A 27,931-nucleotide genomic window follows, 5' to 3' on the forward strand; every position below is an offset into this window, starting at 1 on the left:
ACACCAGAATGTTATACATTTCAGTAGAATTCAATAATGCAGTACAGAACAATCAATGATAATACAACACTGCAGTAGTAAATCAATTATCAGCACTCATACTATTAAAGAACACCAAAGAAAGCTAAAAAGAACAAATGGAAAATATTGGCAAATGTGCAAGTATCTTGAGTTTTACCATTACTACTGAGTTTTTTCATCAACGTTGTTCAAAGTTTGTTGTTGCCATGGTTACAGCATGTCAAGCAGGCAAATATGAGCCAGATTGAGACTAGATTAGGATAGATTACATTGATTTGAACAGTAAATAAACTGCTGACAGACAGTATGTTTGAGGTGTCCGAACAGTCAAGAGTGAACAACTAACAATCTGAAACTGGGAATAGAATAGAAGAAAAACTACAAACTCTACTTTTCAATATATGTGGTTCAGATCAGTACAATACATTGTAATTGGTAGCAGTGATTAATAGTGTAGAAAATAATGGGCAGTATTTAGTACATTACATGAGATTTACATTATAATACAAGACATTGCATGCATAAGGAGCCTAGGGAAGATTGATTCTAACCATAAATTATCAGGCTTTGAGGCAGAATTGAGAAATATGAAATAGAAGACTAAAAAGGCAGGTCTCTGACATCACTACATGATGAACTCATGGACAGACTCACCTCTCAATGTCTGACACAGCAGCATCTTATCACCACTGGAATTCATAGACAATCTTCCAGTTAATAAAGCCGATCTACATTTCATGACATTCAGAATTGTCTGCAGAACTTAACTCGTCAGCAGTATGTGGAGGTAAGCAGTAAAGTGAGAAACAAGGGTCAGTTTTCATGTTATAGACTAAATAGTGCTGCCCAGCAAGAAAAACAAAGGAAGGGGGGATGATGTCTAGCTCACCCAGTTAGAGTGTGCGCCCCATGTTGGTTGAGGCCCTGGCTGTGTCGCGGGGTTAGAATTGAACTTGCGGCCCTTTTCTGCGTGTCATTCTCCATCTCTCTCCTACCTTTCCTGTCTATCCACTGTGATTCTGAAATAAAGACCTAAAAAATAACCTATATCACTATATATACACTATATAAATAAATATATATATATATAGATATATATATAGATATATATATAGATATATATATATATATATATATATATATATATATATATATATAGGAAGGGATTTCATGACATAGCATTATTGATAATGGAGTACAAGAAATGCATTGAAGGGACGGTTAACTATTTGTTTGTAAGGTGCTAAATCTGACACATTCACAGTATGCGGTGACAATTTAGAAAGCACATTCTATTGTACTGTTCTTTGAGATCCAGTATGTTATTCTTGTCTGCAGGCTACCTTGCAACAATACTGTTACAGTTCCTGTGTGTCAGTAGTACTTTAAGTAATTGTCAGGCATCAAAGCCACAACAGCCATGAAAAAAGTCTCAGTATTGGTAATATGTATAACAAAGTAATGAAAACGGTTTACTTAAAATGGCGTGCAAATTGACTAATACTAACCAGAATACTTGTTACATTTTGGCCAAATCAGTTACTGTTAGTACAGTAGGCAGTTTCGAATACAGCGTTTGCTAGCTTTCTCTCTTCTTCTGCCTTGCTTTTGTTGGCGCATTGTTGTTTGCACCCCCACCTGTCAATCAGCTAAACAAGATAAAACCGGTGGCAGACGTATTGCTTCTCCCATGTGTGATACAAAAGAAATCGGGTACCTGCGTTTGAAATCACCATTGCCAGAGGTCAAACACATCACTGGGTACTTTTAAACTAAGCCTCCATCTTTGGAGATGTTTGACCTTCCAGCAGCTCCCATCCTCTGACTACCAGTAACCCAGCTACAGTATGACCTTGTGTGAATCTGAGTGATCATGAAAATGCAAAATTCCTCTAAAACTGAACCATCCTGCTTTCAGTGTGTCTAATATCGTTTGATAACGTCACTGCACATGTGTTATCATGAATTACATCACTAAATGGTTACAGTAGTCAAAAGAGACAAACACTTAAGCAACTTGTGAGTGATTTTATGAATGAATGGGTGACATTCAGGTTTTCACCGCTGGTTGGTTGAAGAGAGGAGCAGAGGAAAATCTCAACGTACAGTATGATTCACCACAACAAAGTGTTAGGGAGGGGGTGGTGATGTCATTGGTGGTGGTGGGGGAGTCATCTGTGAGTCAGAGAGGAAAAAGAAGAGGTGGAGATGGAGGAGGAAGAGGATAAGGAAGAGAGGTGGGGGCGGGGGGAGCACATGGGGAGGGTACCTGCTGTGTGTGACCCATGGTAACAGGCAATGCTGGCCTATGGATGACTCACCACTGCTTTACCAACCTCACACACAACACACAGGGATGCTCACGCCGTTCGCCACGACACACATACATGTAAAATTACATCATAGCCTGTTTCGTGGCGTTGGATCGTGTGTAGACTTCCACACAGCATAAACGCATGTCGCGTGCAGGACGCTCACATAAGCACATGCGTATAGACACACACACTAATACGCACACACATAAGCCACATGAAGTGCAAAAGAGAGAAGGGGAGGGTCAGGATGACTCACACATCAATGATAACACCCCACCCCCTGTCCCAATCCTCTACACACACACACACACACGCACACACACTCGGAAGAAGAAGGACATATCATTTGGATGCAACCCACATCCTCCCCACATCCTGGGGAACCTCCCAACTGAAACTCAGACTGACAGCAGGAGGCTCCGACTGACTGCAGTTTGTCTAAGATGATGGGAATTCTCTGGCAGGATATTCTGACTTTAAAATAATTAAAGGATGAAGTCCAAAAGTTTGCAATAGTATGTCTGTACTAGTCTCAAGGTTTATACTCTTGTAAGCACTAATCAGTTCATATCAATTTGTTTTTTCAAAATCAATTTCAATATTCTGGATAATATATCTATCTAGAAATGAGGAGCTTAGTGGTGATGATCATTTTTCTAGTATATTTAAGACCACATTTCCCAGAAACCCCTCCTGTTAACAGAATGTATCTTTTCTTAATGCTAAGCATGTTATTTATCTTCGTCTTACCAAGGAGAATAAACATGTTACAAGTGATTTTTCCACCAGGCTTTCACTATCACCATCTGCTGTTCTGAGAAAACTCTGACAGCTGTAGCTCCATTTGTACTGAACAGTGCCCTCTGGAACTCCTATTAGCACTACATGCTGGTGCTGCATACCATTCTCAGTCATGCTAACACAGACGTGTCGGTGCTTTGCCCTTTTAAATTGTTTTATTTTATGTTCTGTTTTTGTGCCTGTGCTGCAAATCAATCTTTTTTACCTGATTTGCTTGGTAAAGCAATCTCACCACACATCTGAACCAATCACATAATCTGAAATGTTATCAGTCGATTTAAAAATGCAAATTGGTGTCTCTAATTGAATGTATCCCATGTGTCCCATGTGTAGAACCATTATTGTGCTGTTAAAGGTGCTCTTAGCAATGTTGTAATGTTACTTCTTGTTTTTCAAACAAAAGGAGAATGGTTTGCACTCTCCCTCCCTTCTGTGCACACAACACACTTTTTTTTACAGTGTGTTCTGGGGAGAGGCAGCTCGCGGACAGTGAGGACATGCTTGCTGTATGTGACAACAAATATTGTAGCCAAAAACGTGTCACATCGCTTAGAGCACCTTTAAGCAACTTCAGTGGAAAAAAATAAATATTAAGTAAGTGTAGCCTATTGCTCTCAAGCCCAATCAATAGTGGCAGTTGATTGAGGTCTAAAAGAAGGGTAACAAAGTGATCATCGTTAGATTACTATTTGTATTTCTTGCCAAAAGTCATGTCACTTTTCAACTATTGTAAACTCAAATACATTTTGCACAAAAACTCTGTGGAAGTGATGCCAGAAAAGTGAAGCACATCTCTTTGGAAAGATGGCTCACTCCAGGGCTCTCTGTAAATCACAAAAGTCTTCTTATCTTTTGATAGCTAAAACATGCAAGTAGTGCAGGCACTTGGCCAGCGCACATAAGTCCCATCAATTACGCCAAGAAATACTTCCATCTCAGTAAATCGAGGGCAGCTGACAAGACACAGACAGCTCTTGGCACAATGGAGTTATTTTATGAATGACATCTGGATAAGGAGAACACCTGGACTGGGTGACCCTGTTGGAGCAGAGGAAGAATGGCATTACAGAGGGATTCAAGTGGACTGAGGCTGAATCTGTGTGAGATGTGGATGATAAGGAATTTTGTTGTTTGTGTGCTCTGCCAGAATTTACAGCTGAAACACTGTCTGCGATTAAACCCATCTGCACCTGGTAAAATGGAGCTCGTTTATCTCAGGTCATCTGGTGATGTGGTGGTTCGGTGGGCCGGTGTTCATGGGCCGGCCACATGACCTTTGTCCTGTTTTTCTGTCTTCTCTCCCCTGACTTTACAGGCTACTTATGCTAAGTACAAAAATTATCTTAAAATACTCAAGTAATACGTTTTCTAAAGTTGAGACAGTTTAAAGTTCACATTTTTAGCCTCAGAGCTACTGAACATCTGTTGTTTCTGACAAACAGCTGTTTTTGTTTTCCCAAAGTTCACAGAGCAAAATAAGAATTACTTAAAGGGAAGCAGGATTTTGAGGAAGTAACAGTGGTGCAGCAGCTTATACATAAACAACAGGAAAAAAACTAGTTTATAGGAGAGAGAAGGATTTGTTTAAAAAATTTGTTTAGAAAACATTCAACTGTTCCCTTTCAGCATGCAGTCAAATTAAGTTTCCTGTCATCAACACAAATACTCAAAAAAAAAGTATGGACCACATTCTGTGAGTTTACAATAAATATTCTCAGTAACAGCCCAGTATCCACCATAAGGCTAAACACATCTTTGGACTGGATTTATGCAAGTTTAAAGATCTGGGTTGCTTGACTTATGTGCTCTGCTGTTGGGAATACTTTAATCACATGCTGTAAAATAATCATTTTTAGTGAATTGAGAGTGACATGTTCCCCTCTGTACCCAGTTACAGAAAACATGAATGGAGCTAATGTCATGTCACCTTAGCACCACTAGAGGCCAATATCCAGCCATGATGATGTGACACTGTGTGACAGTAAATGTTTCCAGTGAAACCAAAGGCTGGTTCAGTTGGTGTGACAGGACTTCCAGCTGGGGCGACCTTCACTTCCTGTTCCAACTGCAAGGAAAAACACTGCTGACATGTATAATTAGCCACCACCAGTAAATCATCTAGACTCCTACATACACACACACAACTCACATCTCCTGTGTGTTAAATTTAGCATGGCTAAAAGTATGTCTCATATTAGTAACTGAACATTGGGTGAGCTCACCTTCCACTCTGTGGCTGAGGACTGCACCGTTCTGTAGCTTCCACACTAGCCAGGCGTCCACCCTATTAAAATACTGAACATGGAAGATTGTATTTTTATTTAGGTCGAGTAAGGTCATCCGTGTGAAAGAGTTCAAATTAAACTTGATTGTCTTAAACAATGTATCATCCACTGACCGAATATGTTTCTCAAATGTCTCGGTACATCTTTAATTTTGGCATTTTGGAGAACAAAATTATTTGAAAATAACAGTCTTATTAATCCTGAAAGGCTTCCCTTTGTCAATCTTGGGATTTCTTTATTTAAAGTTTTGCTTTAAAATTTTAACTTCAGTTGCCCAGAAAGCAACAGGATGAAATTGCCATTTTGTAAATGTTTTAAAAAATTTCAGCCAGGTCAGAAATAGCTCCTTCTTGTACTTAATATCAGTAAACTTTTCATTAAAGAGTCCTCTGGTGTCAATACACTGTATGAGTTATGATTTCAAGTTGTTGTGATGAGGCAGCTTAGAGGATGTGGCGTCCTGCAACCGCAATAACTAAAAGGTTGTGACATTTATATACTGGACGCTTATTATCAGTTGATGAAAAATCTCAACACATGAAAAGTGTTTTTTTTCTGTTTAATTTCAAACAATTTCCAATGCAGGAATTTCAAACTCTTCTAAAAAAATAATCATTCAGCTTATGAGGGAAACATTTAAAAAAAGAATGACTCTTTAACAACTCATTAAGTCAAAAAAAAACTCTGCTCTGTATTAATTTATACCTTCCTATTCCAAATGACATCTGGCATTACAATAGTTCTTTCCTCAATGGAAACCATTGGGGTGTTAGTCACTAAAGGCGTCTCATTGCACATCTGAATCCAGTGACAGACTATTAGCCTATTCCATCATTATCGCCGTGTCCTTGAGCAGGACCGCCTGCCTAAGACGCTCTGCTGGACATCACTGCAGTGTGTGTGTGTGTGTGAGTGTGTGTATGTGTGTATACACACACACAGTATATAAGGAAACAACGCTACTGATTACAGTGTGTGTAAGCATGGACTAAATACATGAGAAAAAAATGCTCTAGGGGAAAACCTGCCCCTTTTTTTTATACATGTGGTCCTTAACCTTTTTAGCCCAAACCCCAAAAAGCAAATTATGTTCCCTCTTCAGTCTTGTATTGCCTGAATTATACACTACCACACAACGGACAGAAAGCATTGGTCAGAAGGTTTAAACGCACATCAAATTTGTACATGAAATACATTATTTCACACTGCATAAATCAACCCATAACCCCAAATGTACCCACTGGCCACTGAGCTGAGAACCATATCTCTATCCAAATGACTTCATCTGAAGGAGAAAAACAACACAAACTAGGCTGCCCCCTGGTGGCTAAAAAGAACAATAGTTCATGCTGCTGTTACCAACAGATAGAAAAAACAGTGACTAAGGCATTCATTTATACATCACAAACTTCATAATTGCAAATAGCACTTTGACAGTTCACCACTAACAACTGAAGGGTCTTACAGATGTCTCAGAATTCACTATTTTATGCGGGGGGGACAATAGATGTATTGTCCAAAACATGTCAAGCAGAGAGAAAAAAAGTTCTTTTCTCCCTTTTTGATTGGGTAAAGCCAAAAGGTATGTTTCACTAAAGGGGGGGGGGGGATTTAAATGGAAATTGATGGATTGTGAGCTCAGTAGATGAAGAGGACTCGGGTGCGGGGCAGGGTCGAGAAGGTGTCGGCCATCTTGCGGATTCTGGCGTAGTTGATGAATCCTCGAAGGAAGAGCAAAAAGCCTGAAGAGCAAAAACATAAAAGGGACAGTGAGACACAACTAAAGAGAGCCATACGTAGGGTGATCAACTAGATTGACCTGTAACATATACATGGGTATTTAATTGATTGTTAAAATATTTGTTATGAAAATATGAATTTCCTTTTGGGCATTTAGGTGGACCACTATGCGCCTATATGTGCTGTTGTCAAAAACAGGATAATTAAGGGTTAACTATCCTGCTCTATTCTGTAACATACATGATGCCTCTACACTGCTGCAATGGAGCTGCAGAGGGCAGAAATGTGTCAGCAAGACAAAGCCATTTGAGTCGCTTATTGAATCATTTGAGTTTAGAGGTTGGTTACTTACCCAACACCAGGAACACCCACCACAGCCAGTACTGTCCATCAAAGTAACCAGGGAAGTATGTAGAGAACTAGAAACCCAACAGAATGACAGAAATGACTGGTTTGAATAAATGTGGTCTGCCATGCTTTCACTCAAATGAGTCCTGCATTTTATAATTGAATAAAGAAAGCGGCACACTTCTCAAGAGATCCTTGAGGAAATAGTGCAATAAGCCAGCCACGACAGAAACAACCTAAAAATACCGGAGTGGCGTTTGGGGCTTTTGAGTTGTGTGTTGTTTGTGTGTGTGTGTACCCTGACAATGAGGATCCATTTGATGAGGGAGAGGCCAAAGCCTGAGATGGCCCCATAGCGGCCGGCTGCTGAGGTGGTCAGACAGAAAGACAGGAAGAAACCGATCCAGTTGAACAGAAATGCCACTGGATAGAGCGGAAAAAAGGATTAGACGTGTTATCCAAAAACAAACAAAAACAATAAAAACATGACAAGGCAGCAAATTCACTTCAATTTTAAGCAAAGAGAAGAGGTGAAGATAAAAGGTGATGGCCGAAGAGAAATGAGCAACAGAGGTGAGTAGGTTGGGTAACTAACTGAAAAACGTGAGCATGAAGATGCCGTCATTTCCTATCCTCAGCTGATCAGCGTCTTCAAAATCATCTCTGGTTACAAAGTCTTCATCCTGTGATAGAATAAGAAGAAAAGCAAGAAAGAGTAAAGAGTGAGTTATTTAAGCACTCAAACTATTTCCCCACAGCCAGACAGTAGCAGAGCTTTCCAGGGCTTTACTTTGCTTTTTGTATTTAAGTTTGCATATAAATCAATTTGATGTTGTGAAGTGTGTTTTATTTTTTAACCAATTCACAATTGCGTATTTAAAATTGTACGAGTACAATGTAGGGACTAAGATCAGAGTGAATTGTGATCAAGCACGGGCAAGCACCTGCGTGTGGAAACCAAGCTTTGCGCACAACAGAAAGAAAATACAACACAAGCAACCAACGGAACAAGGGAACAATCACAACAACACTGCAAGCCCATTACTATCATTGTTACTTTATCTAAAAGGCCTGGAGTCAGTTAAATGAAATGTAGGTCAGAAGAACCACTAGATCTTGTAGAACTTTCAACTAAGCACTAGCTAGCACTCTATTTACACACACAGACGTACAATAAAGGTGGAGTACTGAGTACATAAACACTGGAGGTACATCTACTTTCTCACACACACCAAATAAACTTCCTCTCATCATACGCTCTCCTCCCACTCCTCCCAGTTACCTCCAGTGAACTTCGAATTACATCGTCAAAAGTCTCCGGACGTTCCCTGTGCTGAGGCTGCTGCTGAGCGCAAGGCGGTGTGTGGCAGAGAAACACAACACCAGCAAATCAAACAGGGTGGCCCCACATGCAGTAAGGTGTTACACTTCACAGTGACCACTAGAGGGCAGAGCCATCACTTGCCACTTAATAGGTATTTTTAACAGAAACGTAGTTTTTAAAAAGGCGTGTTGGATAGTTGGCTTTCATGTATAAAGCCTGCACACGGGAGGTTACATTACTGGTGTCCTTTTCAAACATTGAATGCAAGTTAATGGCATCCTCTAAAGAGAAGATTAAGTGTAAATAAATGAGGACAACTACATATTAACTGGAAAGAGAAAAAGGTTTCCACGCAAATTGTGTGTATTTATGAAAAAAAGAACATGGATATTTCCCTAAGCAATAATGCCATTCAAGCTAAATGATGTGTTTTATACAAAGTGACTAACAATTGCTATGTGTGTCAGAGGTTGCACGCCTCTGGCGCAACTAGGGTTAAGTGTCTTGCTCAGAGACACATCAGCTGATGTATTGCAGTAGGAATTGAACCCAGTTCTCCCAAACCAAAGGCATGTGTTATATCCACTGCGCCATCACTGCCTTATGTTTAATGTTTAATATATCTGATATCAAAAACAATGTTTAACAATAAAAAAATATATAATTTTCACATTGTAATCAGTAATGAAAGTTTTTTTGTAATATGTGGAGAACTACAATATCAGGAAACTTCCTGATATTGTCTTCCTTCAAAACAACCACAACTTGAACTAACCCCTAACCCTAATTTCAACCTTATCCACTGTGAGGTCACTCATTTTACAGAGATAAATCTTGAGGCTACATGTCATAACAATTTTGAGTACCGCTGAAAAGACTGCACAACAAGGCTCATGCATCAGTATGGAAAATGTTTCAGACTGAATCTTCCTACTCATTTGAAATGCTGCGCAAGATGACTCAGATTTTGGAAGAACAAACCCAGGTGCAAAGAGCACAGAGGGTAGTTCAGGGGCCTGGGAGATTGAGGCATTAACAACAGAACAAGGGCTGGCACCTGTGAGAGCACTCGTGAGGGATAGACATCTTTATGTGCAAAAATATTATGATAATCATGTTTTACTTAAATTTTATGAATCTTTTATTGTTTATTATCAAATCAGATCTGAAGATCAAAACAACAACAACTTTCCATGGCTGGGTGCTAAACACTTTCTGTCCAGTCAACACAGGAAGTGTGTTTGTGTGTGTGTGTGTGTGTGTGTGTGTGTGTGTGTGTGTGTGTGTGTGTGTGTGTGTGTGTGTGTGTGTGTGTGTGTAGGTGTGATACTCACTCTTCCAGTTACCAGGGGAACAGTAGTTTCAGCCTTGGTTCTTTCTGCTTCATCATAGGAAGGTAGCGTAGTCGCTACGTTGTACGATGGAGGCTTGGGGTAAGCCCCATCTTCCTTGTAGTCAAAGTAGGCTGAAGAAGACACAGAACCGTTTCAAACACAAAGGCAGAGGTTTTACTTATACAAAGACGTATTTTGTGTTGGCGGACAGCAGACCGGTAACTGCATCACACATTTGCTATCACGCCCAAAAGACACTATATGACACTTGTAGTTGTTGTGCTTGTGCTTGGTCACAGGCTCGAGACTTGGAGGGGATCTCTGAACTAGTATTTCCTCCTTCTCATCCACTACAACTAGCTTTTTAGATTTCAATAAAAGTGCTTCTAGTGCAAACAAGACAACTCTCTACTGTGTGAGATTTTACTCGTTGAGCAAATAGTTGACTACCCTATAGTGGTAATTTACCTGTTACCATGTTACACATTTATGAGTCATTTAAAATTAACAAAAAAGCCTTTTAAAAGCAACCACGTTAATTTCAGCAGTCGCATTTATCCAGTTAAACCTTCATGTATCAATAATTTAAGCTTATCAACTGTACAGTTTTGAATAAAGACATTCAGGCTTGTGAACAATGAGATGTGCCAAATTGTTAAGGCTACAGCTGTTATTTGAGCATGTCAGATACTTAAACATTCAACATTTAAGTAAATACAAGGAACAGATCTGACTCAGCATCAGCGAATACCCAATTCTGAAGGACATATGCGACTGGGGACAAAAAAAACTGATTGGGACATCCTTAAAGGAAGCATTTACTTCTGACCTATATGTTGTGTTTAGCTATCATTTATCTTTTTGGAAAAATACCTCATATAATGACTTGATGCTTTTTTTAAATATTTTTTAATAGTGCAGTTATTTACTAGTCACTGGCTCAAGAAATCTTACAGGGCTATGTTCCCTGTTTTCTCTTGTACAGACCAACACAAATACGACTCCCCAATGTGCCACCATTGCAAATGCCCTCAGCACCAGTAAAACATCTGGATGAGCCCCACTCTCACCGGCATTGTCCACCGCAATGCTGCTGTATGGGGGTGGAGCGTCGGCTGCTACCTGAGGGCTCTCTTCTGGGTCCTCCTCATTGGGAAGCTGTGGGGAGGGGGTGGGGGGTGACATCAGTGTGAGCACTGGCTGCTCTCCATTTGAAACAGATGCTTTTAGGTAAATAAGCTTCACACTGCCTGTGTGAAGATTGTGTATCAATTATTATTTTAACACCCTGGCCTACTGAAAAGTACACACAATCTAAGCTTCGATAAAATGACAGCAGCTAGTGCAGAGTCCTTCGGTTTACAGCCTTTCTCCGATAAAACGGCACGGTAGAATTTCAGCCTGCATGCACGTTTCATGGCCTGCCTGCTCAGTTGCTAGACGGCCTGCAACATATGTTGAAGGCTAACGTTTAAGCCGATGTTTCTTCAAGGGTAACACCATTCCCTTACCGGCAGTATTGACAACAGATATACTCTAGGGCTAGGCCTATTCTCCGTTACCGCTCGCTCGCCTTGCGCAACTGCATGGTCACTGGCGTCACTCGCTTGCTAGCCTGCCATTCTCGCTCTAATCTACGCTACTCGCGTAAGGGGGTAGCGGAATACCGTACTACCGCAGTAAATTATTGCTTTTCAATCGCGGAGGGAAAAAAACATACCGACCCTGCCCAATTTAAGACAAGCCCATATGATAAATTAATACCAAAGTCAGTTCTCGGGAGAGACCACTGAAGTGTTGCTGTATACCAAGTAGATCTGCAACACTGGGTTAGCAGAGGTATAAATTACAGGTTAACGCCTTAGTTTTCCCCATAGATGAGTTTTCCCTTTGGTGTGGATGTGACACTTTATTGTACAGTAAAAGTGTCACCCCAGAGAACCCCATCATTTCTTAGGAAAGGTGAAATACTACCATAAATTTGTAGGCTTACGTTACAGTCGAAAAAAGAGACAGTGGTGACTGGCATATTTCTAAATCACTCATTCCAATTAACTACAATTACGTTAAATCGTAACCTGTGAGTCTTTATGTCAGTAAGATAAGCTGAACATGCAAAAATATGAAATGTGTCAACTGACGTGCTTCAACATATATAGATGATTAATTATATTTTCTATGCAAATATTAAATTAATAATGGACTAATATTTATTCTGTGTTAAATGGAGCCATTTTCAAGGTTATTAATTCCCCTGGAAAATAACAAAACAAACTCAATTAACTCACTGTAATTAAGTAACTGTCACTCCTAACACTTTCTCGCAAGATTTTTCTACCAAATAAATTACATCATAATAGTTACTACCTCACTGAGGTGCACTAAACTAGCAAACGTTAGCCCATAGGAAATAATTGTTTTCTAACAGCAGTCTCTAATGCGTCTGTACATTATTGAATACTGATATCAACCACATGAGTAAACATAAGGATTAAAGTTGTATGCGCTACCAACCATGCTAAACTGGTCTGCAAGCGGATTCTGCGGTTAAACTAGCTAGCTAGCTAGCGTTAGGTAGATGACCAGCGAACACACCCACTTGCTGTAGGTCATGTGTTATACATAAAAACACTACCATTGGCATTTACAGAGAGTCGCCGAAAAACATTAAATTAAGTCAACGTTACACTTCAATGACAACTAACGTTAGTTATCATACAATTAGTATAGCTTAAGGTTAGCTGGCAAAGCTTTCCTAGCGTAGGTTTACTCAACACAATCAGACAATACGCCCCAACAGGCAGACACGTAGCTAGCTAAGGTTACACGCCCATGTAACGTTAGCGTTAGTTTTAACAACAAAAGCTAGCTAGCTAACACGGAAGCAATAGTATGGCATTAGTTATGATAGCGTGTTGTTAACAGCGAGCTTTACCCGATTAAAATAACGAAATTAATTGCAACAGAATCGACCTAATAAACGACAATGACATCCATAAATAGTAAACTGCCACTTTCTGGAAGGTGACACACCTGGGAGTGACAGTCTGTCAGCGTCGCGTTAACAGTAACGTTATACCGCGGACGTTAACGCGTGATGTTAAATCTTTAACGTGTTAGCTAACGTTATTAGTGATCAATAGTGTCTTCATACCTGCTGATATCTGCCGCTCGGTTCGGCCATTCCAATTTGAACGGCTGGGAATCAACAACAGAGAAATAGACACCCAACGAAAATTATGTAACAATGCCGTTACAAAATTTGAACTCAATCCTCGCTACAATAAAAGCCTGTTTCTCCCTCGACTGCTCGGTGCTTTCGCTGAAGTTACTGTCAAGCTGCAATTTATGTTTAGCATAAAACCCCAGGCTTCCGGTTACTTTTTTTTAACTGAAGTCCAGATTGAGAACTATTATTAGACAGGGCACATATTTGGGTAAACTTATTAAGTATTAAGTCACCTACATCAGTAATAATATGTTTATTCAGTAAATAAGTAAACTTTATCACATTTGTTAAAAAAAGAAAACTTTCGTTGCTTTATTTTGAAACCAAAACTGGTCCGTTTCTTACTTGTTCTTCGATACTTGACGTTCAATCGATTGACGTCATTGCCCACAACAAACCCTCTATCGCCTCCATTTGGAATAAAGTGAAACAAGCATGAATTTCTTTTAAAAAGTTACATCTCTGTGGAGTCTGGCTTGGTCTGGCAAGCGAGACAATAACGTGACTGATATAACTATCTTGGAAAATGAAAGTACTGCGTAAAAGTTATTCATCATCAGTTGTGGAGTAGGTAGGCCTACTAAGCTCTTTATACTTAAGTAGCCTAGTATGTAATAACGGAGTGAAAAAAATCTTGATCTAGGAAAAGTATCAATTCCCTTGTGTAGAAGCACTTCTGTTTCAAGTAAAAGTCCTGCATTCAAAAATGTACTTAAGTAAAAGTATACAATTATTCAAATAGCCTACCTTTCAAGTAACCCACCAAACGAACAACCTATGGACTTTTGTGATGATATTTGCCTTTGAATTGTAGTTGAGTAGAAGTATTGAGTAGCAGAAAATGGAAGTACTCAAATTCAAGTAGCCTACCATAATGTACTCATACATTTTAATGAGTAACTCATGAACATCATTAACTAGCACATTACTTATACTATATCACTCAATTAATATACTGTTTAACACACTTAGAATAATAGGAATCATTGTGCAATAAAAACAAAAGCAATTGGGTCTTTTAAGGTTTTATTGTATCTTTATCTTAAATAAAAAGACAACAACAATACCTGTGACACTTTGTGTGCAAGCTCAAATGTTGGAGAATTTATATCTCAGATTAATTTCTAGTCAAATTACTTGGTAGGTTTCCGGTACTTAAGCAGCACAGGGTAAGTGGTGCCTATGTGTTTTTGGTTGTAGTGGTGGCAAACAATCTCCACATCATAGAAATTGAACTGGACTTTGACACGCTCGTTGGGCGAGGTGAGGAAACAGAGAGTGTAGAGGGCGAACTCAAATTCGGGGCTGACACCGATGAAAATGCTGCCCTTGGGCTTTATACCATTCTTCCAGCTGAACTGTAGCGCCAAGATGTGTTTGTTCTCGTCAGGCTGCAGTAAGAAAGATAAAAAGAAATGAGATGATGAAAGAGAGGAGAAGAGGATGGTGAGGGACGGAAAAACATGTAGGATCGTTTGACCAAACCAGCCATTGGCTCATTCTCATCGGTCTGAGGAGAAGAGACAGTATAGAAAGAGATATGTGAAACAGACGCAGGCTGTCAGTGTTTCCCATACTTAAGTTATACACACTCTCTGATTTAATACATTCATTTATATCAAATATTTAAATCAAAAGTAAAAAATTAGGCATCATAAAAAAATATAAATACTCATTAAAATTATTAGATAAAAGTTTGTTTGTTTTTTTAGGAAATTTGACTTAGCCAAGGTTATAATTTGGATTCATTTAGTCAAAATCTTGGACTTTTAGCTCATAATTTAAGATGACATCAGGCTTACCATTCATATTTTTATGTTTCTCATCCACAACCTTTCATCTATTTTCTTTTCCTGGTAGAAATGTGCTTAGACATGACATTATTTTGAAGAGACACACATTTCAGGGAAAGCCCTATGTCAACTCAGCCATTAGCTGATGTTAATATCGAACATGATAATGTCCCTTGGGTCAAGTGCTTCATACAAATGTGTTTGCATACAGTATGCTGCATAATACTTCAAAATTGCATAGGTGATTGTGAAAAATATGCAAAGAAGAATATAAAAATAATGCATTGTTTTAAACTAAAGGAGACTCCTTATCTTGTTTAAATAGAAAATGGATAGTGCTCAGGGATTTGCATTAGGCCCAGATTAGAAAGCCAAAATTCAGAGAGCTGAGCAGAAGGTGAGAGAGCAAAGGTAGTCATAAAAGGATGTGAGGTTTCTCAACAGTGGGCAAGAACTATGATGAGGGCAAGAGGGGAGACCAAGACTGCAAAGAGTGCTGCTCAACTTTAGGGAGGAGAGGAGGTGAGAAAAGATAGGAGGACAGATGAAAGATTTGTCAGATATGTTGATATGAATATGTGACGGCGGAATACAATACAGATAGGATGGTGCTACAAATATATCCTTGCCCCTACTGTGTTCCATCTTTGTTAAAACAAGAGACACATAACATAGTACCTGGGGTGAATTTGCATCGACGCTGTAGCCTTTGTAATCGACGTGTCCCAGCTTCTCTTGTAGGTAGAGCTGGATCCAGTTGTGAAATCCGATGACAGTCCGCCCTCCTCTCGTCTCACCAACAAACACGTGTTCAAATCCAGAGGAGTCTGGCCTGAAGGGAGACAGACAGACAGACACATTTTCTGATTTGTTGTGAATCGGATGTACTGTAGGCTTTCCACACCATATCGTCAGGTATTTTGTCTAAAGAATCTCTCACTTGTTACATGCAACAACAACAAAAAACATTTCTAAAAGGTGTAATTTCATCAGCTCATGGTCATGCCCCAAGCTCACGTAGTTTATTGAACCTTATAACTCTAAATGTAGCGTGTTTGCATCTAATAAAATGACTAAATTGTATTAACTCATGTGCCATGTGGACACAATGTGGTATTTATTTGCTGCTTCTTTCCTGAACATGCTACAAATAAGCATTTCAGTAGTTCTACTCACAGTAATAGTGACTGGATGTGCTACACTGTGCCAGTTTCTCAGGGTAAGACGGTTACCATCATAGTGCCAGATTCCACTGGTAAAGTTATATTAGGTGCTGTGCCAGATTCCACCCACCTGCTGGATCCTCTCCTTGCATAAAGTTCAAACCAGATCCTGTACAGCTGCTTCTTGAATTGTGCTTCGTCCTTTGGAGAGAGGTTATTCTCTACCAGGTATTTATGAGCTATCTGCAAACAAACAAGAATTCACTATGAAATGTTGTCATTTACATTTTTAGCCAGACAGTCGGTCGAATCATCCCTTTGGTTCAAACTGAAATAAATCAACAACTATTTGATAGATTGCCAGGACATTTTGTGCAGACATAATTATAGTTCCCAGACAATGAAGTCCCGACTTTTAATCTAGCGTCATCATCAGGTCAAAACTTTAATTTGTTCAATTCTTCATGGCCAAGCTAATGATATTCCTAACAGCCTCAGATGTATTAGTGTTTGGTGCTAATAAGTAAATGTTGCTTTATGAAGATAGTAAACATGGTAAACATTATATCTTCTAAACATCAGCATGTTAACATTGTCCTTGAGTGCATGTTAGCATGCTTACATTAACATTTAGCTTCAAGCAAAGCTGTGTCAAGTACAATCTCACAGAGTATCTAGCATGTCTGTAAACCTTTAGCATAAAAGTACAAATGTATGGATTTTGATTTAAGTTTACATGTATTATATGATTATTTAAACCACTGCCTCCTAATTCTTTCTCATACATTTTTTAGTAGAAATTGGATTTTATGAGGCACAGCAAGATGGGAGAGTTTGTTTCCCAACGTTCCCACGGCTACCTTCATAGTGGAAGTTTGAATGATGGAGTCCAGGAATTTATGGTTCTCTGCCACCTCCTCAGGGGTTACAATTTCTGGCTCGCCGGTGTCACTCACATAGTTATCCAACAGGGAGATAAAAGCTGTTGAAACAAACACAGACACTCCTACTGCAGCATTCACCTTTTTGTTCTTGTTTCATTCACTCATCCATACATGGAAAACACGACTGATGTAGTCTACACTTACACACACCAATGTTACATTTACGTTGAGTTAAGTTGTATTTAGTTAAAAAAACTACTTTTTTGTTGATTTATCTGTGTGACCTCCCTTTTGTTGCCGGCCTTGAGCCAGGCAGTTACACTTATCAAAAAGTGGATTTATTCAGTCTGGGACATGGATATAATAACAAGTATGAAAGCTGAATACAGAAACCTCAGAATAAATGAGGATGTCTATACGTGAAGAAAAACAAAACCTCAGCTCTAGTTACCAGATGAAGGACAGTGAAGCAGGTTGCTAAAGACTATGGACAAACTAAGTATAAAAATAGCAAGGACGGCGAAATCCTCCTTTTCTTCAATGGCATAGCAACCTCGGAGTGAACTCTGAAAACCAGCTGTTAAAGTACCTAAACATAACTCAATTCCATATACAGCTCACATGATACACAACACACTGTATCTTTGTGAAAACATCACTAGACAAGAACTGCCGGAAGGAAGCATGCTTGAGTAGTAATCATGCAGAGGCGGATTTAAAGAAGCCAGTGGTTGCAGAGGAACATCTGTCTGCACCCAGCGCAGTGAACTCTGCATGCTCTGTGGTCATGCAACATGCCACAGTTCGTCATAGGGAGATTATGAATAGATGAAAGAGGTTTACTCTGAAGGGAGGCGACGAGGAGGATTGTATCACAGTGGTAAACAGTGCAGTAGAATGTGTGCAGAGATCATGTCTATTCAAACATTTTTCTAAAAATAAGCCTCATCCCACAGAAAAAAAATAAAAGACAATAAACATTAAGGCACAATTCTACACTCATACGCTTACCTAAAAAAGTCTCCTTTTTGAAAATGTTCTCATCGACAAACGTAAACAGAGGATATCCTGCTCCATCATTGTTGTCGTTCATGGCCATGCTGCCTCCAGCTTTGCCCTGCAGCAGGAAGAGAACCACCTCAAACGTCAAAATTGGACTTGTGCAAAAAGTTAATGTCACTACTTTCTGTTTTCCCATTAAATCTCAGATGCTTCCAGCATGCTTCCATACATTTTGCTTTCAGTTAGAGCTATTTTTGCAACATGATGATGCCAGATGATAACCAAACCACTTATGAGCAGGTGATACAGAGGAGAAACAATAGAACCAAACAAAGATATAACCCAAAGGTCAATCTTGAGGATTTAAAAAGTTATGCACACAGAAAAAAAGTCACCCATACAATGTTATTAAATGCTAGAATGTAAGGAATTGCCAGAATAATATCAGTAGCCATTGCAAAGTTAAGCTGCGGCGGCTATAAGTTGATAACTTTATTGATTGAAGAAAATGTCAGTTATATTTTGGGCCATAACAACAATAAAATATATTCTGTTGTCTAATCTGAGCTGGCAGTTTAGATTGAGAACACAATTTCCACAATCCCCATTGCTTGTCAAATGGTCTTCACCTCTCTGTCATTCTCTTTTCATACTTAATGTTCCATGTGAAAAAAAGATGCTTCAAGGTGCTACGCAAAACCAACGTGAGGCTCTTAAATTACAGACTAAGTAATTGTAGATGTGTTTAAGGGCCAGCTAGAATGTCACTAACCATGTAGGTGTGTGTGTGCGTGCGTGCGTGCGTACATGCATATTTGCATGTGTGTGTGGTGTGTGTGGTACACCTGCAGAGAGATTCTGTAGTCTTTTCCAGGTTGGAGTCTGTTGACGTCGTTGTCCCACAGCTCCTGTACCATGGCCGACAGCTCTCTGTCACTCTCAATCATGATGGACCGCTCGGTTGTGTTCTTGGTCCTGCGGTGGATGAGCTGGAGGAGAGGAAAAGTTGATTAGTTGCTTGAAAGCTTGATGTTAACAATGGCAGACATTAACAAAAGGCGCATTTACTCTAATAATTACCTAAAGTACAATTTTGAGGTACCGGTACTATTTCCGAGGAAGATTATTAACTTTTAGTTTTTCATTGTTTTCAAATGCAAAACAGCTGATGAGCTAGTAAAACAAAATGCAGTTCTAAGCAATCTTTGGACTAATTTTACACCAGGGAATTGCCAATGTATTCTGCTTTATTTTAAGGATGTGTATACTTTTGAAATCACTTCTGAACTTTCAAGTCAGTATGTAATTTTAAATGTAAATGTCTGTTGAAAAAGAGTATTTCACATTTTAATAAAAAAAAAAAAAAACTGATCATGGTTGTTAGCATGAGCCAACAATGGGTGGTTTGTGGCCCGGAGGTAAAATAGTTGCCCCATTATCACAAGGCTGGGGGGATCAATCCCAGGTCATCTGGCTACATGTCAAAGTGTCTCCAAACAAGACACTGAACCCCTGCACGCATGGACACTGTAAGCATAGCCGCCCACTGCTCCTATTAACTAGGATGGGTTAAATGCAGTAAGAGAATTTCACCATATTGTACTGTGTGTCTGTGACAATTAAGAATAAAGTGTTATAATAAGACATTTATTCCTATTTAACTATCCCTTTTAAAAGATAGCTTTGATTCACAAAGCCATTTATCGGCACTGTTTCTAATTTGAATCTGACGGAGTAAGACATGATAAATTTAGAAAGCCAACATGTCAAACACAACCACAGGAAAAATGCCATTGGAGTTTATTTAGCAAATGCTTCTTAGACAGACAAACACATGGATCAAAAGATATATATCAGGAAAAGTTTCATGAAGCAGTGATTTGATGGGCTATCATAAAGCATTCCACAAAAACATGGCTGACAATTGAACAGACATTGATAGTGACACTGAGCTCTGGGATCTTCATCACCACCATCCTGGCCCCAAGCCGCATCCCATCAGCCACCACATCAAAAATCCACTGACCTTTTCCTTTTAGTCCTTCCTGCTTTTCTGGTTCAGTGAGGAGAAAACAAGGGATTTGAGGGCTGGTGAAGTTCCTCAGTGTTGGTCAGGTGCTGCTGGTTGTGGTTTCCTGTGTTTGTGAGAGCAGGTGTCTTTGTGGGCATAGTAACAGTTCAGTCAATCAGTCAGTGTATGGAGAAAGAAGAGCAGGGGCTTGTGGGGGGGGGGGGGGGGGGGGGGGGGGGGGGGGGGCTGGTCAGGAGAGAGGGTCCATTTTAAAAGGTTATCCCCTGTCAGCAACTCTAGCCAAAGGGATTACACCATGTTGTCGTCTCTTTTCAATCTCAGGCTGAAACATGAGCTCTTTGTTTCTTTAGTATTTCATTGTTTCTCTCTGTCACAGTGTAACCTCTGGATTAAAGGGTAAATGTGGGTTATGTTTCAGGTAACAAGGTGTTGTAAAGGCTCACCTAGAGCACTACAGAAAGCTACACACACGGAAAATATTCAGTTGTGGTTAGTGAATATTTCAGATGTGTGATTTCATTCTAAACTATTTTAATTCTGCCAAGTTTGTTCAAAATTGCAGAAAATTTAAATAAAATCCTTTACATTGAAAAGAAATAGTGACATTTCTGAACAAAGTCAAATTAAAGAAAAGCCCTTGTACCAGGTTTGACATTTTTTGATCAACATTTGCTTCCTTACTATATGCTTGTTGAGAGACATTTTAAAAGAGTTGTATGTATTTATACACTCATACTACACTTTTGTTTCTATTTGTATGTCTTTACTTTTTACACTGAATGCTGCCTTTATCAAACCACAAAAAAGGAAAAAACTATTTCTTGGCTCCTCTTGTACCAAGTTATGGTACATCATTTTACAATAGCTTAGATGCAATGAGACTTGAAGCTTAAATATAGGTCCATATTAGACGTGTACATTAGTGAGGAACTTAAGTTAAACTTGATAAAAAAAAGAAAACAGCTGAAAAACATAAATGAACACCTTTAAAAATGTGTCTCATGACCTCACGGCAACAGTAGTTGGTTTCAGTTGGGTGTTCCGTTGCTAGTAGCAACCACTACTGGCAAAGTTCTATGGCAGTGACATGGTTACAGCCACTATTTTGTCAGGATGGACTCGAACCCTAACCCTTTGCATATAGGCGCCTGCTCTACCAGGTGAGACACCCAGGCACCCAGATCCAATGAATAATTGACAAAATGTTAAGTTGTAAAGTTTATTTCTGCCAATGCATTTTAACAGGAATGAGAATAAAGTGACAGTGGGTCTGAAGGGAAAGGGAATCCATGTGCATTTCAAGACTGAACAAGAGATCAAAGTAGTCTGCATTTTTTGAGCAATCATTTAACATTGATAACATTTGATGCAGTGATCAATATTAAACAGAACCGCCTCTATGAGATAGTCCCCTTTCTTATCAAATGTAAAAAGAAATAAAACAAAATAAATTAACATAAAATATGTATTTGTATCTCTAGACAACATCAAGTTTATATGGCCTCTCATTGACACTAACCCTTGGCAAAAACAACACTTGGAAAAAGTAGGGTGTGAACAAATCTTGTCAAACATCATTCCTACTAAGTGAAGATCTTCTTTCATAGCTCATTCCTTGAATGACTTGACATATACCATAATCACAATCCCAGTAATCCTCAAAGATTTAAGAGTTCTCCATCACCTTCTATATGAAAACAAAACATTTGACTCTAACTAATAAAATAACCCAAAACGTTGCACACAACCAATCTCATAGAATGTATCTTTTCAACCGACCTCATTTTTGTGAAATGATGTGCAAAGTCACATTCCTGTAAATCAACTCATCTCAAGGCAAAGCAACATAATCATTAACATCAACATAATTTTAAGAAAGGAGAAAAAAATATGTTTTGTAATGATGTCTGGTTGATAACTTCCCAAGTTCAACAATCAGGATACTTAATATGAGAAAGTAGGGCAAACGCCATCCTTTTCTCTGCAACCCCCAGATGCTAGCTAACGGGACACTTAAATGAATCCCACCGAGTCAGTGGCTCCAGTATCACCGGTTGATCAATACGAGCCTCTGAAGTGTTGAAAACCCATCATAATTAAGGAGATAGTAAATCTGTGGACCTGATTTAGAGTATAATAAAGAGAAATGCATCCACAATTTGACTGATTTGAAAACAGACCAGTCCTATGACATTGTCATAACTAAAACATTCACTAACCACACATTTTTGATGTTCATAACCAATTTTTTTAAGAAAATCTCTACTTTTACCAAAATATCTCTCTCTGAGCTAAACGCTAAAACTGTAAGGCCATTCTTAAACAAGTGCTTTTAAGATATATATATATATATATATATATATATATCTATCTCTCTCTCTCTCTCTCTCTCTCTCTCTCTCTCCAGACATTGAATGCTTTGTTCATAAACAATAGTTCATGGCTGTAGTGGCACTGTTGTGCTGATGCAGGCATAGTAAGTGCCACAGGTGAAGTGATGGTTATGTGAGATAAAGTGCTTTCAAATGGAGCATACAGAAATTAGGTACTGCACAGGTTGTCAGTCCTCCTCATCACTCCAGAAGGCATCTTCTTCGTCAAGATCCACACCTTGGAAGAGTCTGCGGCAGGAAAAGAAAAAGATGCACTCAACCAATGTTTGTTTTTATTTATAGATGTATAGTGAGTGTCAGACCTACTTGACTGGAGTGGTAAACAAAATAAAGAGAAAGAAGATTACTCACTGGTTGTAACATGGTGAATGTGGGTTGTTGAAGTGACTGTACGGGTTGACTTTGCTGAGGAGACCCAGGCACAGCCAACAGAAGTATTGTCTACATGAGGTACAGGTCATCTTATTACAGCCATCCACTTTCTAGAAAAACAAACAATCAAGGTATTAGGGCATTATTGAGAGGATTTGGCAAAAAACAATCGTAACTCACACAACCCGGGGCTGGCCATCGGGACCTATAGGGACAGTATGGAATAGATAACATTTTTAAACAATTTATAATCTGTACATTTGAATTAGAATGGCTTAAAGCTTGATTATTAACATGCCTGTACATCAAACACAGGCTGCAGTTTACATGTTATCTGACTACCTTCAGTCTCTCAATCTGTGTATAAAGTAAGTAAGATAAATGCTCCGTTTGTTTCATATTTAAAGGGACGCTATGCAGTTTTAGTTATTTCTTTGCTGTTTCCTCCTATGTTTCTCTGTAGAGCTCCCCTTACAGCTTCAGAATAGATATTTGGCAACTCCTCGGTTTACTGGCGTCTGACTCCTCGCTTGGTCAATCTGATGTTTCCTCTTTCTCTATTTCTCCGACAATGCTTTCCTAGCATTCTGCTTCTTTTTTGCCAGCTCAGCCATGACAATAGTGGGAAGAACTGCATCGCAAGTAGGGCACAAGTAAAAATTTGTTACATCGCGAGACTCAACACCACGTGATACTTCCTGATGCTCACCGGCGAAACGTTGCGAGGGTGTTTTTCCGCTTACAGACGCTGAAGGGAAGCAAGACGACCGCCATTCAACTCAAAATAAGTGATAACCATTCCAACTGTTCAGTTAAGATAAATTAAGCTAAAAAAACAAAACAACTGCATAGTTCCCTTTTAATAATTGACAGCAGTGAAGACTGACCCATGAAGTCAAAGCCTGTTCTAACCGTACTGTGACCAGCAGGGGGAGCCCAACCTGTATATTGGTTCCACAGCGTGGGCAGGATTTGCAGTTCTCATTTAACCAGTCTCTGCTAAAGGACTCTTCCACTGCTTTCTGGATAACTCTCTTCCCAAAGCGCTGCTCCATGAACTTTTTCCCCGCAGCTGAGGCAGATAGGTACTCATCTCTGAGGTTGCGCAATTCATCTGGGGAACAAGGCGGAAAACAGGGACAGGAACTCAGAGTTAAGATTAATAAAATGTGGTACCAATTGATTCTTTAATTTTTTTTACTGAGCTTTTTAAAAATTGTTTTGTAAAATTGTACCATTAAAGCACCTGGAAAACATTATTATTCACAATATTTCGACCCACTGGGGACTTTATCATGTGTTCAGCTTTCATAACTGAACATTCAAACTGTACAGTTAATAGTTAGAACCAGAACAGAGATGGCAACACTTTCAGTTGAAGGGCAGTATCCACTTTCAATAAGCCAACCTGTTACTACACAGCTTCAAAAAGTGTGAGTCTTTTATTAACATGTGATGTGTGGCAAACTTATTTTCAGTGATCTTACCTGCAGGGATTTTACAGTGGGAGAGACCATGATAGCCCAGCTTGCACAGTGTGCAAAAGGCATACTGGCAGGCCGAGCAAATCCCCATGGTAGTGTCTGGCTCCACCATAACAGGGGTGCCGCAAGACTGGCGGGGACAGTAGACCACGTCGGCCATGAGGTCCAGACTGGACTGAAGCAGCAAACGGTCATAACGGGCAAACAGCTCCTCATCCACCAGCTGCTTGACCTGAGAGATGAAAACAGAGGGAGAGCGATGGTTCATTACAAGCGATAGGCTGGGTAAACTTGCAGAGTGGGAGTTTACTTTAACCATCCGCTGAAAAGCACTAATTGAACTGTAACGTGACAAAACTTTAAACAAACACAGGTATATAGACACACACACACATCTTTTTTTACCACTCTCTTACCTGTGACGGTGTGGCTAAGGAGGTACATTTGGGCTCAGGGCAATTAAGGCACTGAACGTTGCCGTCTCGTATTTGGATCTGGAAGTATTCGGTCATGCAGGCCTTGCAGTAGACATGCTGGCACTCCTTAAAGCAGAGGCAGATGGAGCCCAGCTTCTCCACAAAGCAGATCCCACAGCCGAACACCTTGCTGTCAAACACCCTCTGGCGCTGCTCCTCGTCAAAGTCCAGGAGCTGAGGTAGGAGGTCGGCACGCGGGTCCATCAACAAAACAGCCCGGTGGTCCAGTTGAGAAGGCAATGACAACTGGGGCTCAGACTTTTCCTTCTTCACTTCTAGTGTCTTTTCCTCAGCATTTTCAGAATGACTCCCACACTGTGTCAGAGCTGAAAAAACAAATTATTAATCACTCTTATAAAAAAAAATAAAAAAAAAATTTAGGCAAAACAGTGTCATATAAAAATATAAAATAATATAATATTTTCATGGAAGAAAAATGCTTATGAGATGATTTGACTCAAACACAATCTGTTTTTGTTTGAGAGCAACTGTTTTTTTTTTAGCAATTGTTTTATAACCAAATAGAGCGAAGAAATGTTATTTGCAGGTACTGCACCTAGATAATGTACAGACAAGCAGAAAAGTATATATTAGTTTTCCGGCTGGCAAGTTATGGACAAAAATAAAAGAACAGATCTTTTTAAACAACTCTTTTTCATGTCTGTATGACGAACTATTAGAACATACCAGTCCTCACAACTTTTCTTACTTGCTCACGCTAATCCTGCATGATGGTGCAGTCGCTCAAAACAGCATGAATGTACTACATGTACAAGTCAACCCACACACAGGTAAAAAAGAGATAAACCAGCGTTCTATGAAAGCAAAAATTATTAATAAGTTACAGAAACATGGCATGAAACAGTCTACCTTATCTTTCACTCACTCCCTTTGCCTCTGTCAACACACACACACACACACACACACACACACACACACACGTTTACAGTTAGAACGTCACTGCAAATTTCATACTCTCTGTCCCACACAATTCCTGACACACACACACAAGACTTATATCAAAACAAACAATAGCCATGTTAGATGAGGCAAGCTATATTAACTTAGGTACATCGGCAAGGATATATGAAAACACACGACTAATAGCCATGTCTCTCTTCCACACACACGAGGATATATGAAAATACTTTGCAGTTTGTCACCAACAGTGACCTACTACTTAAAGCGGCCCACCACTCCAGGATTGGAATTTACCGCTGTACTAAGCAGCATAAGTCACCAGGGGATAGGTTTATGCAGCTGTTTAGATATCATGCTAGAGAAGTACCTCAGCTAACGCAGATGCATCCACACAAGCAAAATGTACTAATTTAACAAAACACATAGTGTACCTTTGGCTACTGGGTCAGTTTTCCTGCGCTCAGCAACTGCCTTACTTCCTCCCCTTATGACTTCAAGAGGGGACTGGATGCCAAGAAAGTCCAAAACCTCCTCTTTGAGGAACTGGATCCATGTGAAAAGAATCACACAGCCCTGGTTCTCCTCCCACAGCTCATCCAGGCGTCTGCACAGAGAGCTCATCTGAAGAGGCATAATGGACGAGGACAACAAAAAGGTATTGAGGGTAATGAATGGTAAGGAAAGCTTCATTTGAATAATACCATCAATAACTGAGTTGTAATACTTTACCAAACTTTGCGGGTCAGGTTTTTATAGTGATGCAGTGAAGAATTATTTAAGGTACCATGAGTCTTACCTGTGCAACGGTCATCCATTTCGAGCTGAGAGTGAAAACTGGTGAGGATGTGGATGGATAGTCTGCAGGAAGCTCAAAGTTGAGCGCTAAAGGAGGTAAAAAGCTAACATTATATCCTGTATGCTTCTCTCCTGCAACACACAGAGGAGATTTAGTTAGATCCCAAATGGCAGTGAAACGGATACATGTAAGAGTAGCAATGGAGAAGATACTGGCCCTCATTTATGAAATGTGCATGCAACCTAAAACAAACGTGCGTACAACCTAAAACAAAAGTGCCTTCTACATTTGAGTTACAGCTGAGTTTTGCTTAACTTGTAAACATTGCTTATAGCTCACTGTCAGCTGTACCTTTGACAACAACTTTAAAATCAGGAGGGAGCTCCAGACAGAGTTGGATCTCTCCCCCCTGTGCCGACTCCGCCTGGTGGAACTCCTCCTCATCATAGATACTTGCTAAAGCAAGCAGCTCATCCTCCTGGGCTTCCTTGTCCTCAGACATTTACATTCCTGCAATAAAAACATGGTATTTGTTTACACACAGCTAACGCAACTTTGTTAAGACATTAACGTCAGCTTGCTTTAGCTAACGTAACGCTAATGCCTACTGTTACTTTGGCCCCCTAAAGTTAGCACGCTAGGTAGCAAACGTAAACTTAATCCTTTTTAAACGTGGTCACCATTTAATGATAATGTAACACTCGCCTAATTAACAACGGTGTTCATCTAGCTAGACAGAGGCAAACCTGGCAAACTTCACGCCATGACAGAGTTAAGCCAAAGAACTAGGAAACTAACTTAGTTAACGTTAGCAGTGGGGAAGCATTCTAGCTAGCTATCAATATTAGCTAATGTAGCTAAACACTGGCATTACGGCTAACGCTACACTCTGAACTCGGCCATGCCGCAACTTTTCCTCTGTGGTAGCAACATCAAACAATGGCAACAACTCTTCTATACTGAGCAAAGGTTATAAGGCGCTAATATGCCTGCGGTAATAGTTATAATGTGAAAATTACACGTTTCTTACCTTGTCCAACCAAATACTAGTGGTTCCTGCATGGATGTATTAGCTAGCTAAGAGAACGGACTCCTGCCCATTGACTGGTTCATGACTGGTGGCAGTGTGGCTGTGGCAGCGCCTCTCGCAGGATGCTTAGTGTACTGCATGTTTACTTCATTCAAACTTTGCTAAAAGTGACACATTCACATTTATTA

At 39.6% G+C, this 27,931-nt stretch overlaps 3 protein-coding genes across 6 annotated transcripts; all 3 read right to left on the bottom strand.

The window, feature by feature from the left end:
* Nucleotides 1-6,515: 6,515 nt before the first annotated feature.
* Nucleotides 6,516-13,587, bottom strand: LOC117955426 (NEDD4 family-interacting protein 1-like). 3 transcript variants are annotated; one of them, XM_034889935.1, is made up of 8 exons: nucleotides 13,323-13,587; nucleotides 11,239-11,326; nucleotides 10,169-10,299; nucleotides 8,793-8,849; nucleotides 8,106-8,193; nucleotides 7,809-7,933; nucleotides 7,515-7,581; nucleotides 6,516-7,164 (listed from the first exon to the last, which is right to left on the bottom strand). In XM_034889935.1, exons 1-8 carry the CDS (start codon nucleotides 13,350-13,352, stop codon nucleotides 7,061-7,063), a joined length of 690 nt encoding a protein of 229 aa, XP_034745826.1. In that variant the 5' UTR covers nucleotides 13,353-13,587; the 3' UTR covers nucleotides 6,516-7,060. The 3 variants fall into 3 exon arrangements, with proteins under 3 accessions (XP_034745826.1, XP_034745825.1, XP_034745827.1); XM_034889934.1 differs by having other exon boundaries at nucleotides 8,793-8,852; XM_034889936.1 differs by lacking the exon at nucleotides 8,793-8,849.
* An 819-nt stretch (nucleotides 13,588-14,406) lies between these two features.
* On the bottom strand, nucleotides 14,407-20,441 carry endou2 (endonuclease, polyU-specific 2). Its single transcript, XM_034889933.1, has 7 exons — nucleotides 20,266-20,441; nucleotides 19,085-19,228; nucleotides 18,249-18,354; nucleotides 17,214-17,335; nucleotides 16,484-16,596; nucleotides 15,869-16,022; nucleotides 14,407-14,788 (listed from the first exon to the last, which is right to left on the bottom strand). Exons 2-7 carry the CDS (start codon nucleotides 19,184-19,186, stop codon nucleotides 14,531-14,533), a joined length of 855 nt encoding a protein of 284 aa, XP_034745824.1. The 5' UTR covers nucleotides 19,187-19,228; nucleotides 20,266-20,441; the 3' UTR covers nucleotides 14,407-14,530.
* A 1,173-nt stretch (nucleotides 20,442-21,614) lies between these two features.
* rnf14 (ring finger protein 14) lies at nucleotides 21,615-27,877 on the bottom strand. Of its 2 annotated transcripts, XM_034889931.1 has the most exons (10): nucleotides 27,744-27,877; nucleotides 27,065-27,223; nucleotides 26,714-26,844; nucleotides 26,349-26,538; nucleotides 24,937-25,322; nucleotides 24,524-24,752; nucleotides 23,978-24,150; nucleotides 23,016-23,146; nucleotides 22,808-22,892; nucleotides 21,615-21,687 (listed from the first exon to the last, which is right to left on the bottom strand). In XM_034889931.1, the coding sequence occupies exons 2-9, from the start codon at nucleotides 27,213-27,215 to the stop codon at nucleotides 22,832-22,834; spliced, it is 1,452 nt and encodes a 483-aa protein (XP_034745822.1). In that variant the 5' UTR covers nucleotides 27,216-27,223; nucleotides 27,744-27,877; the 3' UTR covers nucleotides 21,615-21,687; nucleotides 22,808-22,831. The 2 variants fall into 2 exon arrangements, with proteins under 2 accessions (XP_034745822.1, XP_034745821.1); XM_034889930.1 differs by lacking the exon at nucleotides 21,615-21,687 and having other exon boundaries at nucleotides 22,729-22,892; nucleotides 27,744-27,876.
* Between the last annotated feature and the right edge of the window lie 54 nt (nucleotides 27,878-27,931).

Source organism: Etheostoma cragini, chromosome 13, assembly GCF_013103735.1.
Source record: "Etheostoma cragini isolate CJK2018 chromosome 13, CSU_Ecrag_1.0, whole genome shotgun sequence".
NCBI classification, from domain to species: domain Eukaryota; kingdom Metazoa; phylum Chordata; class Actinopteri; order Perciformes; family Percidae; genus Etheostoma; species Etheostoma cragini.

Excerpts from the sequence above, each read along its gene's own strand:
- rnf14 (XM_034889931.1), bottom strand. The coding sequence starts at position 27,215 with ATGTCTGAGGACAAGGAAGCCCAGGAGGATGAGCTGCTTGCTTTAGCA. Across the intron at positions 26,539-26,713 it reads AATGGATGACCGTTGCACAG|ATGAGCTCTCTGTGCAGACG; the intron begins GTAAGACTCATG and ends ATGCCTCTTCAG. Across the intron at positions 24,151-24,523 it reads CCACTGTAAAATCCCTGCAG|ATGAATTGCGCAACCTCAGA; the intron begins GTAAGATCACTG and ends CTTGTTCCCCAG.
- endou2 (XM_034889933.1), bottom strand. The coding sequence starts at position 19,186 with ATGATTGAGAGTGACAGAGAGCTGTCGGCCATGGTACAGGAGCTGTGG. Across the intron at positions 17,336-18,248 it reads CAAAAAGGAGACTTTTTTAG|CTTTTATCTCCCTGTTGGAT; the intron begins GTAAGCGTATGA and ends TTGTTTCAACAG. Across the intron at positions 16,023-16,483 it reads GCAAGGAGAGGATCCAGCAG|GCCAGACTCCTCTGGATTTG; the intron begins GTGGGTGGAATC and ends GTCTCCCTTCAG.
- LOC117955426 (XM_034889934.1), bottom strand. The coding sequence starts at position 13,352 with ATGGCCGAACCGAGCGGCAGATATCAGCAG. Across the intron at positions 10,300-11,238 it reads CATTGCGGTGGACAATGCCG|CCTACTTTGACTACAAGGAA; the intron begins GTGAGAGTGGGG and ends TGTCTTCTTCAG. Across the intron at positions 7,165-7,514 it reads GTGGGTGTTCCTGGTGTTGG|GCTTTTTGCTCTTCCTTCGA; the intron begins GTAAGTAACCAA and ends TTTGCTCTTCAG.